At 40.3% G+C, this 14,375-nt stretch overlaps 1 protein-coding gene across 3 annotated transcripts in view; it reads right to left on the reverse strand.

The window, feature by feature from the left end:
* Positions 1 to 14,375, reverse strand: part of HERC3 (HECT and RLD domain containing E3 ubiquitin protein ligase 3) — a 119,073-nt gene that overhangs the window by 47,117 nt on the left and 57,581 nt on the right. For all 3 annotated transcript variants that reach the window (XR_012915714.1, XM_020284611.2, XM_012774049.3), the window contains exons 10-13: positions 11,822 to 11,898; positions 4,943 to 5,067; positions 2,959 to 3,018; positions 108 to 219 (exon numbers count right to left, since the gene is read on the reverse strand). Coding sequence is in view for 2 of the 3 variants with exons in the window: in XM_020284611.2 (XP_020140200.1) it covers positions 108 to 219; positions 2,959 to 3,018; positions 4,943 to 5,067; positions 11,822 to 11,898 (374 nt within the window). In the remaining variant the exon portion in view is untranslated. The remainder of the gene's footprint in view (positions 1 to 107; positions 220 to 2,958; positions 3,019 to 4,942; positions 5,068 to 11,821; positions 11,899 to 14,375) is intronic.

The raw sequence follows: 14,375 nt of genomic DNA on the forward strand, positions 1-14,375 counted from the left end.
AGATGTTATAGGACTCTCACTTTTCCACCTCACTTTTTCTTTTGAAAATTTTCAATGCAAAAATACATTAAAAAAAAAATGGACTTTGTAAAATGTAAGGAACATACCTGTTCTAGAATCATGGAGTGCTGAGAGTTCATTAACTTCTCAAATAACACTCTAGTTGAGTTCAGGTCAATCCCAGGGATTTTGGGACTTGTTTTAAAATGTTCATCAATTCTAAACAAACAAAACCAAAAAAGTATGTAAGCAAAGAACAACAAAGCAAACATCCTGATGGGAATTGTAAACACTTAAACAAGAGAGTTTGACCTTACTGATCAGATTTAAACTTGACCCAGCAGACAAGATCCACAAACACACTACACTTTGGGGAAACCCAACAGAAAAACCTTGCGGGAATCCTTTTTTCAAGATGATTTTAAATTTTCACTTTTTTCCCCCCTTCAAGTCAAAGTACAGAGATTATCATTTCAAGTTGAGGCTATCCTGAAGTTTATAAGCAGAGTGTTGTTTACCTGTGTTTTTTCCCTTTTTCTGTTAATTGTGGCACTGAGCTAGATGTAGGAGCAAAAAATGTCTCCCGTGCAAACTGTCCCACGCATCAACAAACTGGCAAGAAGAACCTCCTTATTGAAAGCCTTTTTAAAGTTTTTAAAATAAAAATCAGATCTATGACAAATGCAAAGTTAACATCGCTCTTAGTTAACATAAGGGATACAATTATCTTCCCCCAGGGACTAATTTCACAGCTATTATTTTTAACTTCCTAGCAACTAAATCATTTTTCTGACCTTGAAGTCTTAGCCTTCTACAGACTTAGAGAACATCTCTTTTAAATTCCCACTCCAGAATCTCCAAAAATGTGTCCATACCTATTAATTTAAAAAAAAGCTACCTATTTACAAAACAGGCTTGCGTTTATGAGTAATGGGCACATTCAGATAGTTTTAACACTCTCTCATAGCAACAGTATAATTTATGAAAACATAAGTAGAATTTCTAACATTAAAAAAAAAAATCATAATTATAGGTACTGGCACCCAAAATGGTCAAATGAAGAGGAGTTGCTTAAACTTTGTTTGTTGGGTCCTTTGTTGTTGTTTTTCTAAAAATTGACCTGCCCAAAACATAGAAATGAATCGTGGACTTCCATATGTAACCTTCCATATGCTTAGAGGTACTTCTTGCTATGCTTTTAAGAAAAAAATAATGCTTTATCTATATGTATTTATTGTTTTGTACAACTGATCTTCATTTTGATTAGTTTCCTGTGATGTCTCTTGTATAAGCTGGAGGAATAGACCTGAAATAGCACAGATGTTAAAAAAAAAAAAAAAAAAAAAAAAAAGCTTTACCTACAACACTATGTAATCCATGGTACAAAGGGTAAATAACCCAACAAGTCTGGCCAAAAACCATTTCCAACCTTCTTAAAAGCAATACATCTAGAACAGGGTTTCTCAACCTTGATACTACTGACTTTTAGGGCCAGACAATTCTCTGCTGGGCAGATGGGACTGCAGGATGTTCCCAGCATCCCTGGCCTCTGCCCACTAGATGCCAGTAGTGCACCCTCCGCCACTGTAGTGACCAGACATTGCCAAATGTCCTGTGGGGAGCGAAATCACTCTGGTTGACAACCGATGTTCTAGAAGACCAACATCAGCTAATCGGTGAATCCGTTTACCTTCCCTGGAGGAAAAAACTAAATATAAAATGAATTACAGGAGCTCCTTCCAGCTGCCTTACATGATACAAATAAATGACTCTGTAATCTCTAGCTGTAACTTAAGAGTGTTTCTGAAGTGACCTCTTGCAACCGAATTAGGGACACATTTTTGGAGGAGAATGTGATAGTTAATTTTAGGGTGTCAACTTGACTGGGTTAAGAAATACACAAATAGCTGGTGAAGCACTACTTCTGCACATATCTTAGAGGGTTTTCTGGAAGAAACTGGCGTTTGAATCAGTAGACTAAGGAAGATCTGCTCCCATCCTATGTAAGCGGGCATAATCCAATCGGTGGAGGGACCGTAAGAAGGCAGAGGGAAGATTTATTTTCTCTTTCTCGATCTCTTTTATGGAGCTGGGATACTCTTCTCATCCTAAATTCACCTCGAGATCTCATTAGCCTGGTCACTGGCAGAAAAAACTGAGAGATGATCAGGTCTTGAGATCACCAAAGATCGAAACCCATGACAAGACCTTTCCGCTACATTAAGTTCCTGGGGGAGATATTTGTAGAAGGTCGAGCAAAGAAACATTCTGTTTGCCACCTGGGAGTTCAGCCTCAAATCATAATTTCCTGGTGAGCGGGGCTGGACGTGAAGCCAAGGAGCTCCTGGAGCCTCCTTGAAACTTCCCCTAAGTTTACTCCTCTTGAGAAAAGAAGAAACTATGGGAACGTAAATCAAAGAAACCAACAAAAATTATTTAAAGGCTTAAGAATTTAAGAACAAATGCTGTACACACCTGAGGGGTATAACATTTTAGAGTGCCCTGAAAATCTTAACTTCTGATTACACCAATTCTTTCTGAAATACAGTCTCTCTCTTCGGTAATCTGCTCCTCTGCCAACCAGGCATGAATGGGCATTGCCCTTCCTGATGCCTTCTCATTCATCATCATTAGGCCTTCCAATACTTGCACAAAGCATCGGCTTATCCACTGAATTAAAGCCAACCACCACCAGCAAAGAGAACAGAAGTCTTTCACAGCCTTTGCTGAGTTATTTGCATCACACGTGGGTTTTGTTTTGTTTTAGAATTTTTTTTTTTAAGAGACAAGGTCTCGCTATGTTGCCCAGGATGCAGTATAGTGGCTATTCACAGACACTATCACAGCACACTACAGCTTCGAACTCCTGGACTCAAGCGATCTTCCTGCCTCAGCCTCCTGAGTTGCTGAGACTACAGGCACATAGGTGGGTTTTTTTAAGCCTCTAATGTCACTTACTTTTTTTCAAGAAAACTTCCATTCCAACAGGCTGCAGAAGATAATATCTGTACAACACCACTGCTCAAAAAAAATAAAAAAATAAATAAAGGGAAAGAAGTCTTTAATAATTACAAATAAATGGTTATTTAAGTCTCAGCAATAGATTAGTCATCAGTTCTATGATCTCATTAATAGCAGCTCTTTCTTATCCAGATGAAGCTTTAGAAAACATGCATTTGCCTTAGAAATACAGTATGTCACATCTCAAAATGAACAAGAACTTAAATTTTCCATGTTAAAAAAAAAAAAAGAGTATCAAAGCTCCTTAAAGAAAAACTTTTGCCCCTGTTAATGTTCTTGAATATTCTTCAACCACCAACCATCTAAGACACTCCCTACCTCACATCCAAACATAAGCACGGAATCAAACCAAAAAAGAGATGCTGAGCTATTATTTCCCAAACACAAGAAATTATCTTAGCAAATTAATAAATGAACAACCATTTCCTTCTTTTTTTTTTGAGACAGAGTCTCACTTTGTTGCCCAGGCTAGAATGAGTGCCGTGGCGCAACCTCAATCTCCGGGGCTCAGCGATCCTACTGCCTCAGCCTCCCGAGTAGCTGGGACTACAGGCATGCGCCACCATGCCCGGCTAATTTTTTGTATATATATATTTTTAGTTGGTCAATTAATTTATTTCTATTTTTGGTAGAGACTGGGTCTCACTCAGGCTGGTTTCGAACTCCTGACCTTGAGCAATCCGCCCGCCTCGGCCTCCCAAAGTGCTAGGATTACAGGCGTGAGCCACCACGCCCGGCCATTTCCTTCTATTTTATCACCTGAGAAACTAAAAATAAGTGAAATGAGCACTTATTCCTATTAACTAGGGTCATACAGACTCTGGGAAAACAGTTTCTGAGGACCCAAGCAAGGTAGTAATAAAATTCCATGCCAGGGACCCTCTTACTTAGTATAAGGAAAAGGGAAGGAATAAAACAAACATAAATCTGGGAAAGGGATTGCAGTAACTTCTGTTAATTATAGAATTGGGGTCAGGAAAGATCTTTAGAGACCATTTCTTCCATCTCTTCATTTTATAAATAAGAAAACAAAGGTAAAGTGTCTAACAGTTACCTCCTTCGGGCCCCTAAGCTAGCCCTGCCCCCCTTTCTCCTGCTGCCCTTCCTGCCTGCACTCTTTGGCACAGCCACCTAAGGTCGGAGGGATTCCAAGGACTGGCCCTGAGCTGTTCTAGGGCGTTCCTGATGCTTCCTCGCTCAAAAAGTTACCACCTGAAATGGTAACTCAACATTTAGGGTCCTGGTTATTTGCCCCAATACAATCTGTGTCATAAAGTGGGAACTATTATGTAGATTTCTGGGAATGATCACTGTTTTGTGCACAGAGTTTGATTTATTCACGCCCAAGAATTAAACTCTGCAGGGAAAAGTGGAATGCTGAGGAAAGCTAATGAAAATGGGTAAAAATGTGCAAAATTCTCCCCTAAGAATAAACTTGATAAAAGGTCTCAATCTTATTTACTGCATTTTCTTTCTCTACATGAATCTGAATTACCATCTCAATTAATCACTTAGATTGAGAAAATGTTAGAAATTATTCTGATCAGGTAACGGCTGCCTTGGATTCAGCATGCTTTGGAACATGCATATGAAGAAACCCATTGGGGTTACACAACAATAACACTACACTCTCTTAGCAGAAAGGCCAACTCAGGCCTTCGTCAGTCAGAATCTTTAAGACCTTACACTGAACAAGAGGTTGAGGATAAATACATTGTGTGAGAACTGAGGAACAATCTCTTATGTTATTTGGGGCTAACATGATCAACTCTGAAATAATTGCAAAAACCCTACGATTCCCAAAAATGTAAAACTCCATTTACATTCACAATATCAATATAGAATAGAAGTAAGGTAAACCGCTTGGCTAGAAAGTTCCAACTACTTTGGAAAAGATAAAGGAAGACAAGCAACCACATACTTGATTGTATTCGCATTGTTGTGTTCTGAGAGTTTTTGTCTCCAGACTGCTATGGTTTCATCGTTTATTAAACTGGTATAATGTGCTTGGTTCATAGTCCTGAAGTCAACAGCAGGAGATGAATTCTGGAGAATTAAGTGTAACAGTAAAAATGAGAGATTATGCGGCATGGATCTTGTCTCCTCTGCTTTCCCCTGCGTATTCCCCGTTTTGTGTTTCACTTAAGAACTAAATGCTGTGGAGTGACGCCCAGATCCCTCCCGCACTTCAGGATGGAGGCGCTGGCTCCCCCAGCTGCGGGGAATGACCGTGGGCTCCTGACAACTCACAGCTGGGCTGCTCTCCTGCCCCTGACCCGGGGCTGTTGTGTCCCCTGTCACAGCCAATGGCAGGTCCAGGGGTGGAACACAGGCCTAAGCCCCTGCATCAACTCAGGTCGGGCTGAAGGGCCATCCCAACTTCAAAGCTCCTCGTGGTATTGGCTGGGGCCTCTGTTATAAATGAACTGCATTTCAACTCCTCCCTCTTTCCAGCCCTGCCTCATTCATCCCTAAGTAGATGTCCTTTTAGAGAACACTCCCCCCCAAAAGACTTTGAGTCTCAGAGTCTGTTTCCCAGAGAAACCAACTCAACACTTTTCCAGACTTCTTCCCCCTTTCCTTTCAAACACCATAACATCAAGGTTTTTAAAGTATTAGTTGTTGGTATAATTGTTCACCAAACCTCAACAAAATGTACTAAAAAAAGAGTCACATTTCAGCTATGATCTATATTACAAATAACCTATGAAAGCTTAATGCCTCTTAATTTTTTACTACAAGCATACAGCTAGTAACATATAAGAAAAATGGCAAAAAGGATGTCAGCAGTGGCCTTGAAAATTTCAAATGCCACCCAGTATTGGCTATTCTTTATTCAGTAAGATTTAAAAATCAACAAAAGAACTTTCTAAGTTCTTTTTCTAAAATTGCTTGTTTTCAACTTATTTTCCTCAAACCCTGTTCTTGATCGAGAACTAAGAAAAAGTTGACAGTGCTTTATACTCTTATCCTTGTCACTAGTAAAAAAGAAAATAGTAGTATTAAAGCATTCATCCAAAAACTCATAAGATGATCATTTTTTTTCTGCTTAGTACCTAGACATAAAAACACAACGTTCAAAGTAAGTTGTCTTGATTACTTTCCCATAGTTCTGAGTCATGATATCATTACACAGGGAAAGAGGAGAGCATGTAATAAACCAGAAGCGCTTGACAAGGTTTTTGATCATCTGGCTCTTGATAACTCTTCTACTAAAATGGTAGTATTTCTCATCTATTGAGAGAACAAAAATCATCTTGAATTACATAGAGCAAATTCATAAACCAAAACAGACACTTGCGCACACATAAAGATTGCCTCTCTTTCCACCTTCCTTTTAAAACCACTGTTGTCATATAAATTTTTTTTTTTTTTGAGACAGAGTCTCACTTTGTTGTCCAGGCTAGAGTGAGTGCCGTGGCGTCAGCCTAGCTCACAGCAACCTCAAACTCCTGGGCTTGAGTGATCCTTCTGCCTCAGCCTCCCGAGTAGCTGGGACTACAGGCATGCGCCACCATGCCCGGCTAATTTTTTTTATATATATATCAGTTGGCCAATTAATTTCTTTCTATTTATAGTAGAGACGGGGTCTCGCTCTTGCTCAGGCTGGTTTTGAACTCCTGACCTTGAGCAATCCGCCCGCCTCGGCCTCCCAAGAGCTAGGATTACAGGCGTGAGCCACAGCGCCCGGCCCTATAAATTTTAATTATTTCCCCCATTCAAAGGGACAGATGAACATCAATTCTAACACAAACTTACAATAAAAATATAGACTCAGACAGGGGCAGGGGAACATGTGGCCTTCTAGGTCCTTAAGTGCAGCCTCTTGACTGAATCTAAATTTTCCAGAACAAATCCTTTTATTTTTATCAATACATTTTTGTTCTGTTTTTTATATTTTTATTTTATTTTTAAAATGAAGTATTTAAAATACCAAAAAATAAATAAGTTTCAATCAAATAATCCTCCCAGATTGACTGGCACAATTGGAACATTATTAGTAAACAAATAAGGGCTGAATTTTGACGGCTGCTATACGCTCACGATTTAGCTCTAACTTCCCACGCCTGCTGGCGCCACATAGCACGAGGCTGGCTGGGAAGAGTTTATAGGGATCAAGTACACCGGTCCGTCATCAGCTTTGGTAGTGGCGCAATGAGTTTCTGTCTGAAGTGGAATTTGTGAACAGTTGCACAACTTGACAGTATTTTTTAATTTTGTCTGCTTAACAGCCCATGATGTCAAAAAGACCAAGAAAACAACGAAAGAAGAAAACAGATTTAATGAGGATTGGGAATTGCAATATTATCTTGTTTCTGCTAAAGATGATTTGCTTGCTTTGTGATACTGCAATATCAACATTAAAGAACTTCAATGCTCATCAGCATTATAACACTCATAAGGACCACGAATATTTTAAATGAGAGGGAAAGGAGCCAAAGGTTGTACTGCAGAAATTGAAAGATGAAAAGCGACAGCAAAGACAGTTCTTTCAAGCAGCAATAAGACCTGGAAATAATGCCACTGAAGCAACTTGTAAAGTAGATTATATTCTCGGGCGGGGGGAGTGAAGCCATTCAGTGATGTAGAAATTGTGAAAGAATGCATTGTTGAAGTTGTAGGGTGCCTAGACCCCAATAACGTTTCAAAGTACAAACAACTGCCTCTTCCAAGGAGAACCATAACTGATTGGCAGCGTGAATTAGCCTTCAACTTAACAGAAAAACTTCATGCTATACTTCAAAAGGGAAATACATATTATTTAATCACTCTGGATGAATCAATGATACTACTGACTCGACACAGGTTTTATACTTAATTCGGGCCATAAGAGATGGTTTCCTTTGCTACGAAGAGTCACTCACTTTGGGCACTCTCGCCAACAGAACACAGGGACTAGGTGCCTTCAACAACTTTCAAGATAAATGTCATGAAGTTGGACTGAATTTGGCAAATTTAGCAAGTGTATGTACAGACAGTGCACCTTCCATGACAAGAAGACATGAAGGGTTTATTGCACAGATAAAAATACTTTTAACAAATCCAGACGCTTTCATTCCTTCCCATTGTATCTTGCATCAGCAAAATCTCTGTGCTAAAGCTACTATTTTAAGTAGCACTTTGCAGCAAGTTATAAGTATTGTGAACTATATTCGTGCAAATGCAACAGCATCGTCAGTTTTGTAACATGCTAAAATGAGGTATTCAGTGTGGATTTGCCATGTTATTCTAAAGTGCATTGGCTATCTGAGGGACCAGTGTTAGCCAAACTTTTATCTCTGTGAGAATAATTAAATTTTATGAAGAACAAAATCAGCAATGTGAATTATTGAAAGAAGATTTCTATAGGAATGCAGCATTTCTGTGTGATATCATGCCAAATCGAAATGACTTGAATATTTCTTTGCAAGGTAAAACTAAGTCTATATATATGATACGTGGCAAAAAAATCCAAGCATTTCTAAAAAAGCTATCTTTTTTCAAAACACTTCCTCTTCAAAAAACAGTTTCAGATGAACATTTTCCCCAGATAGCAAGTCACTGATGAGCAAGATGATAGATGTGAATCATTTGAAGACTGGGAAGCTGTTACAGACCTATTAATTGGAGCATACAATGAAAGGTTCACTGACTGAAAATCATGACATCACACCCAAATTAATTAGTATTTCGGCCTCACCTAGCTGATATCACCAAGGCACCTAAAGAACTACAGATGGAACTGATCGAGCTCTCAGATGACATTTTCAAGTCATCGTTTTATACTAAGAAAGATCCAATTGAAATATGGGAAAAATGCAGAATACCCAACACTTTCAGCAACATGCCCCCCAAAAATGCTTTCTTGTTTTTCAACCATTTATTGCTTCAAGTCTACATCCTCCTACCTAACCCAAATCAAGACACCCTCTTAAGGTCACAAATGACTGACCCCCATCTAGAGGATGAACTGAAACAGTGGGCCTCCATGCTACACAACCAAATATTCAATTGCTTTCCAACAAAAAGCAGATACAACAAAGTCATTTAACAAGTTAACTTTCAAATTAATAATTTTCATTTTTTGAAATTATTAAGTACATAGTAGTTAGACATTTACAAAATCATGTACATTTTTAAGTGGAACACATATAATTGAAGTTTCTTGAATGTGGCCTTATTTGATTATAATAAATTAATGCAGCCCTCCAACGTAAAAAGGTTCCCCCCCCCCGGACTTGGAACTGTTTTCTCATTCTTCATTGCGTGTCCAATAAACCACACACACCTTGGCTGAAGTACAATCTCAGAACCACTTAACAAACTAGGGAAAAAAAAAATCTTCTTTCCATGCCTTTTAATATATACAGGCCAGAAAGAGAAAATTGCTTTAGGTCAGTGTTTCTCAACTTGGGCTGGTCTTTGGATCACCAGGGAAGCTTTCAAAAATCCTGATGGCCAAGTGACACTCCAGACCAATTAAATCAGAATCTTGAGACATCGGTATTTTTTTAAAGCCCCCACATGATTCTGGTGAGCAGCCAAGGTTAAGAATCACCATTCTACAAAAAAGAGGGTTATATCACTTAGCAGACTTTGAGACAGACAGATACACACACACACATAATTGTTGACAATCCCAACCACATTCCCTCTTCAGTCCTATCCAAGGAACAAAATGAAAGGAAAAGGAGAAGCTATGGTTTACGTGCACTGAATCCCCAAAACCTAAAATCAAACGTAGCAAAGAGTATCTGAATTAAACTCCTCCCAGCCCTCTTCTACCTCAGGGCCTCGCATTAATGAATGAGTCAGTGTTTTTGTGGAAATAAAGGCTGAATACACAGGTGCTTTTTCTTGGTTCTTTAAGTGACAGATTAACGGAGTAGTAAGCACATGATTTGATCAGTCTCTGTACTTTAAGTAAATGTGTATAGGTTTCAGTTATAAAAAGAAACAGCAACAGGCCGGGCGCGGTGGCTCACGCCTGTAATCCTAGCACTCAGGGAGGCCGAGGCGGGCGGATTGCTCGAGGTCAGGAGTTCGAAACCAGCCTGAGCAAGAGCGAAACCCTGTCTCTACTATAAATAGAAAGAAATTAATTGGCCAACTAATATATATATAGAAAAAATTAGCCGGGCATGGTGGCGCATGCCTGTAGTCCCAGCTACTCGGGAGGCTGAGGCAGGAGGATTGCTTGAGCCCAGGAGTCTGAGGTTGCTGTGAGCTAGGCTGACGCCACGGCACTCACGCTAGCCTGGGCAACAGAGTGAGACTCAGTCTCAAAAAAAAAAAAAAAAAAAAAGAAACAGCAACAACCTTCCCAAGTGATAGCCATTTTCAGTTCCTTCTTCTTACATTTTTCATGCATTCCCTCTCTTACCACTTGTTTAAACTTTCACTGGCCCTGGCTTTCTGACACTATCCTACTTCATTCCCTTTTCATCAATGTGTTGTGTTCCAAGTCCAATTGCATTAAATATAATACATTTAAAATTCAGGTACATATATCCGATGCCATGTTTATAAAAGGAATGAAACTAAATTTTGTGTTGAATTTCACAGGAAATCCAACCTAATTAGATGATATTATTCAAGTCAGTTTCTTAAGGAAATGAATACTTAAAACCAAAAAGTTGCTATCCTGCAGAGAGAGATTCAGTGCTTTTCATATTTTGCTGTCTTGGCATCTTGAGGAAACAAAGAATAACCTCAGCTTCCCTCAGGCTCTCCCTGTGACACTCTGCAGCTGGGTCTGAATGGGTCTCAAGCAGCAGCCCCAAATCACCCCAGGTGGCTCATAACTTTCTTCCCCTGCGACAGCTGTCAATTCCAGCTGTCCCACCTGTAGCCTCAGCCTTCACCAGGATCTTTGCTGCCGGAATCACAGAATTGCAGTGACTAGCAGACAACAACTGTGTGTGTAAAGAGGGCAAAGTCTCAGACTAATGGGGAGAGTTTCCAGGACCCACAGGGCCCTTGTTTTCTTCCCAACCCATTAGGATTGCTTTATCATCACCGCTCCTCAGGGACCAGAGGAGGAGGATCAAAGCACCCTATGTAGCTGATCTTCTTGAAAGGCCTGTTGAACACAAGCAGGAGGGGTGGGGAAGAGAAAAGATGAGAGGAGAGGAAGTGCAGACCAGGGGAAGGAGTGGAGGGCTGAACACAAACCTGCGGAGCCTTTTTGAGACTGAATTCCCCCAACCAGGAAGAAGGGGATGGATTCAAGCCCTGTCACAGATGTCACCCGGACCTACACTCTACCTTCACCTGGGAAAACTCTGCAACACTGTTCTTCCTGGCTCACCCACTACAGTGCCATCAGAGACAGCAGGAGGGACGTTCTGGTGTGGTGTCATAAACAGATTATAAATAACAAAACAAATCTGAAAAATGTGATGTCTCTTTCATATATATTAATAGCATATATTCAGTCACATCAAACAAAAGACCCACTAAGTTCTCAAGTAACTAGCATCTGTTGCTACTTCACAGGGAAGAAAAGACATGCAAAGTCAAATAATGATGCCAAAGTAAGCACAAGCTCCCTAGAGGCTGCCTTAAATTTAAGAACAAATATGAATATAAACAAACAATTTCAAATTATAAATTAGACCTCTATGATTACAATACCAGGAAAATTATTGGCACTTCATGGGAGCAAAATGGAGAGAAATACTTCAAGATTTAGTTTGGTTACTTAATAAGATAAACCTGGTAGAAACAAAGAGTAACATTGCTATCATATGATTATTAAAATAAAAATTAGTTCGCCATTATTCTACCCCCAAAGTAGTAGTCAAAAAGAAAATTTTACCTCATATTTGGAGCAAAGTACAAAAGTTTGGTCTCCTCCAGAGAAGATCTGCTTAACAATATGATATTTAAAGCGATCTGTCAAAAAGATTCCAACAGCATAGTTTTCAATAATTGAAGTTTCTCCTTTGTTCCCTTTTCTAATATTCTAAAATACACTTCAGAGTGGTTTCCTACCCATTTGCTCATGTCCAAGAAGAAACCTTCTCTCCGGGCTCTCTGCCTAGAACTATTTCTACTTCCATTAAAAGTAAGTACATAAAATGGTATCCTCCAGTCGAACTCTGCCTCTGCCCCCTCCCTGACTGCCAAGCCGATCCTGACCTCGTTTCTCTTTTTCATTCTAACTCTCTCAGGCCACTGACCTGAAATAAAGAAGAGCATTATTCGAAACGGGAACATGAGACTAACAGATAATTCCTCGTCTGCGTGCGGTGGCCTCTGTCCCTTCCGGAGAAGCTCGTGGTCTCAGGACCTCGTTTCCTGTTCCTTGCTTTTTCCCCCATCCCACTGTGTTCATGTTCACACTCTCACACCACCCAATTGTTTTGTTTTGCTTTGTTTTGTTTAAAGAGACAAGGGCTCATATGTTTCCCAGGCTGGTCTCAAAGTCCTGGCCTCAAGCAATCCTCCTACCCTGGCCTCCTGAGTAGCTGGGACTACAGATGTGCGCCACCACATAGGCTCCAAATGCTTTTGTTTCTAATACACCATGCTATTTTATATCTCCACGCCTCTTCCCTCTGCCACCCCAGCACACACTGCGTCTCCTTAAATGGCAGCTCCTAGAACAAAATTTGAGTGATGCTCCCAAAAGTGGGCACCTCTGTGCCACTCACCGCTGCCCACTCCCGCTCAGCCCTCTCCCTGGCTAACTCCAAAGCCCCTGCAAGACACAGCTCCAACTTCCTCTACCCAGAATACCCCCTGCTGCCTTCCTCCGTGCCCCCACTTTACAGCGAAGGTTCCTAAAACCACAGCATTTGCCCACTTATGTTATAAAATCGTTCTGGCAAATATCCAAGCTCAGATTTAAGAACACATAAGTCGGATTATAATTCAACTGCAGAAATTTCTGATTTCAGGCCAAGCGTGGTAGCTCAGGCCTGTAGTAACAGCACTTTGGGAGGCCACGATGGGAGGATCACTTGGGGCTGGGAGTTCAAGACCAGCCTGGGCAACATGGCAAGACCCCATCTCGACAAAATATTAAAAAAATTAGGCCGGGCGCTGTGGCTCACGCCTGTAATCCTAGCTCTTGGGAGGCCGAGGCGGGCGGATTGCTCAAGGTCAGGAGTTCAAAACCAGCCTGAGCAAGAGCGAGACCCCGTCTCTACTATAAATAGAAAGAAATTAATTGGCCAACTGATATATATATAAAAAATTAGCCGGGCATGGTGGCGCATGCCTGTAGTCCCAGCTACTCGGGAGGCTGAGACAGAAGGATCGCTCGAGCCCAGGAGTTTGAGGTTGCTGTGAGCTAGGCTGACACCACGGCACTCACTCTAGCCTGGACAACAAAGTGAGACTCTGTCTCAAAAAAAAAAAAAAAAAAAAATTAGCCTGCATGGTGGAGCGACTTGGGAGACTGAGGCGGGAGGATCGCTTAAGCCCAATAGTTTGAGGCTTCAGTGAGCTATGATCACACCACTGCACTCTAGTCTTGGTGACAGAGAAACACCTCATCGCCCCTCCCCCCCCCCAAATTGTGGTTTCAAATTAACCTACAAAACACTTGAGTTTCTTAAATTGGCACACATTTCTTAAACACACGTTTTCCACATGTGAGTACAATGCCTTAGACAAAAGAAAATTTACAAGTGACAGGGGGACACCAAGGTTTCCTTTTGCTTTTCGGAACATCACCAAAACAAATCTTGTTTCTTTTCTAAGTGCCACTACATTTTCAGATGCTCATATATTCATCCACTGCTATTTACTGTGTGACAAGTTTATGCCAGGCCCTGTGCTATACGCTAGGTTTACAAAGAAGAAGAGTTAGTCCCTTAAATTTGTTATAATCCAGTAGGGAACTTACAATTGTTATTGTTTAAAAAAAATTCCTAATCAGGCCATAAGTGTGTCACCTCACAGACTTTTTAAAATCAAAATTAATTATTAAATTATACTTTTTTTAAATGACTCTCTGGTTCCATTTCAGCTTCTAGATTTATTATTTCAAGATGAGGCAGTCACTCAAGTAAGTCACTGCCTTACTTTCATTTCCAACGAAATGAATACTTGGCTATTTAACTTTTTAGAGAAGAAAAAAAAAATGGCAGAAAAAGATATCACATCATGTTATGACCAAAATACTAACAGCAAAGCGAAGGTCACATAATACACGGGCTTCAGAATGAGGCAGACCTGGGTTCAAATCCTGCCACCAGAGGCTGTGTGATCTTGGGCAAGTTACTTAATCTCTTTAAGACTATTCCCTTCTCTCTAATATGTGGATAACAGCCACTAGCTCCTAGTGGTTTTGAGTGCTTAGCATTGTAATGAAATTTGGTTAAGGATTCAATAAATGTCAACTCACATTATTAGCAATAATA

This window comes from Microcebus murinus, chromosome 29, assembly GCF_040939455.1.
Source record: "Microcebus murinus isolate Inina chromosome 29, M.murinus_Inina_mat1.0, whole genome shotgun sequence".
Lineage (NCBI taxonomy): Eukaryota > Metazoa > Chordata > Mammalia > Primates > Cheirogaleidae > Microcebus > Microcebus murinus.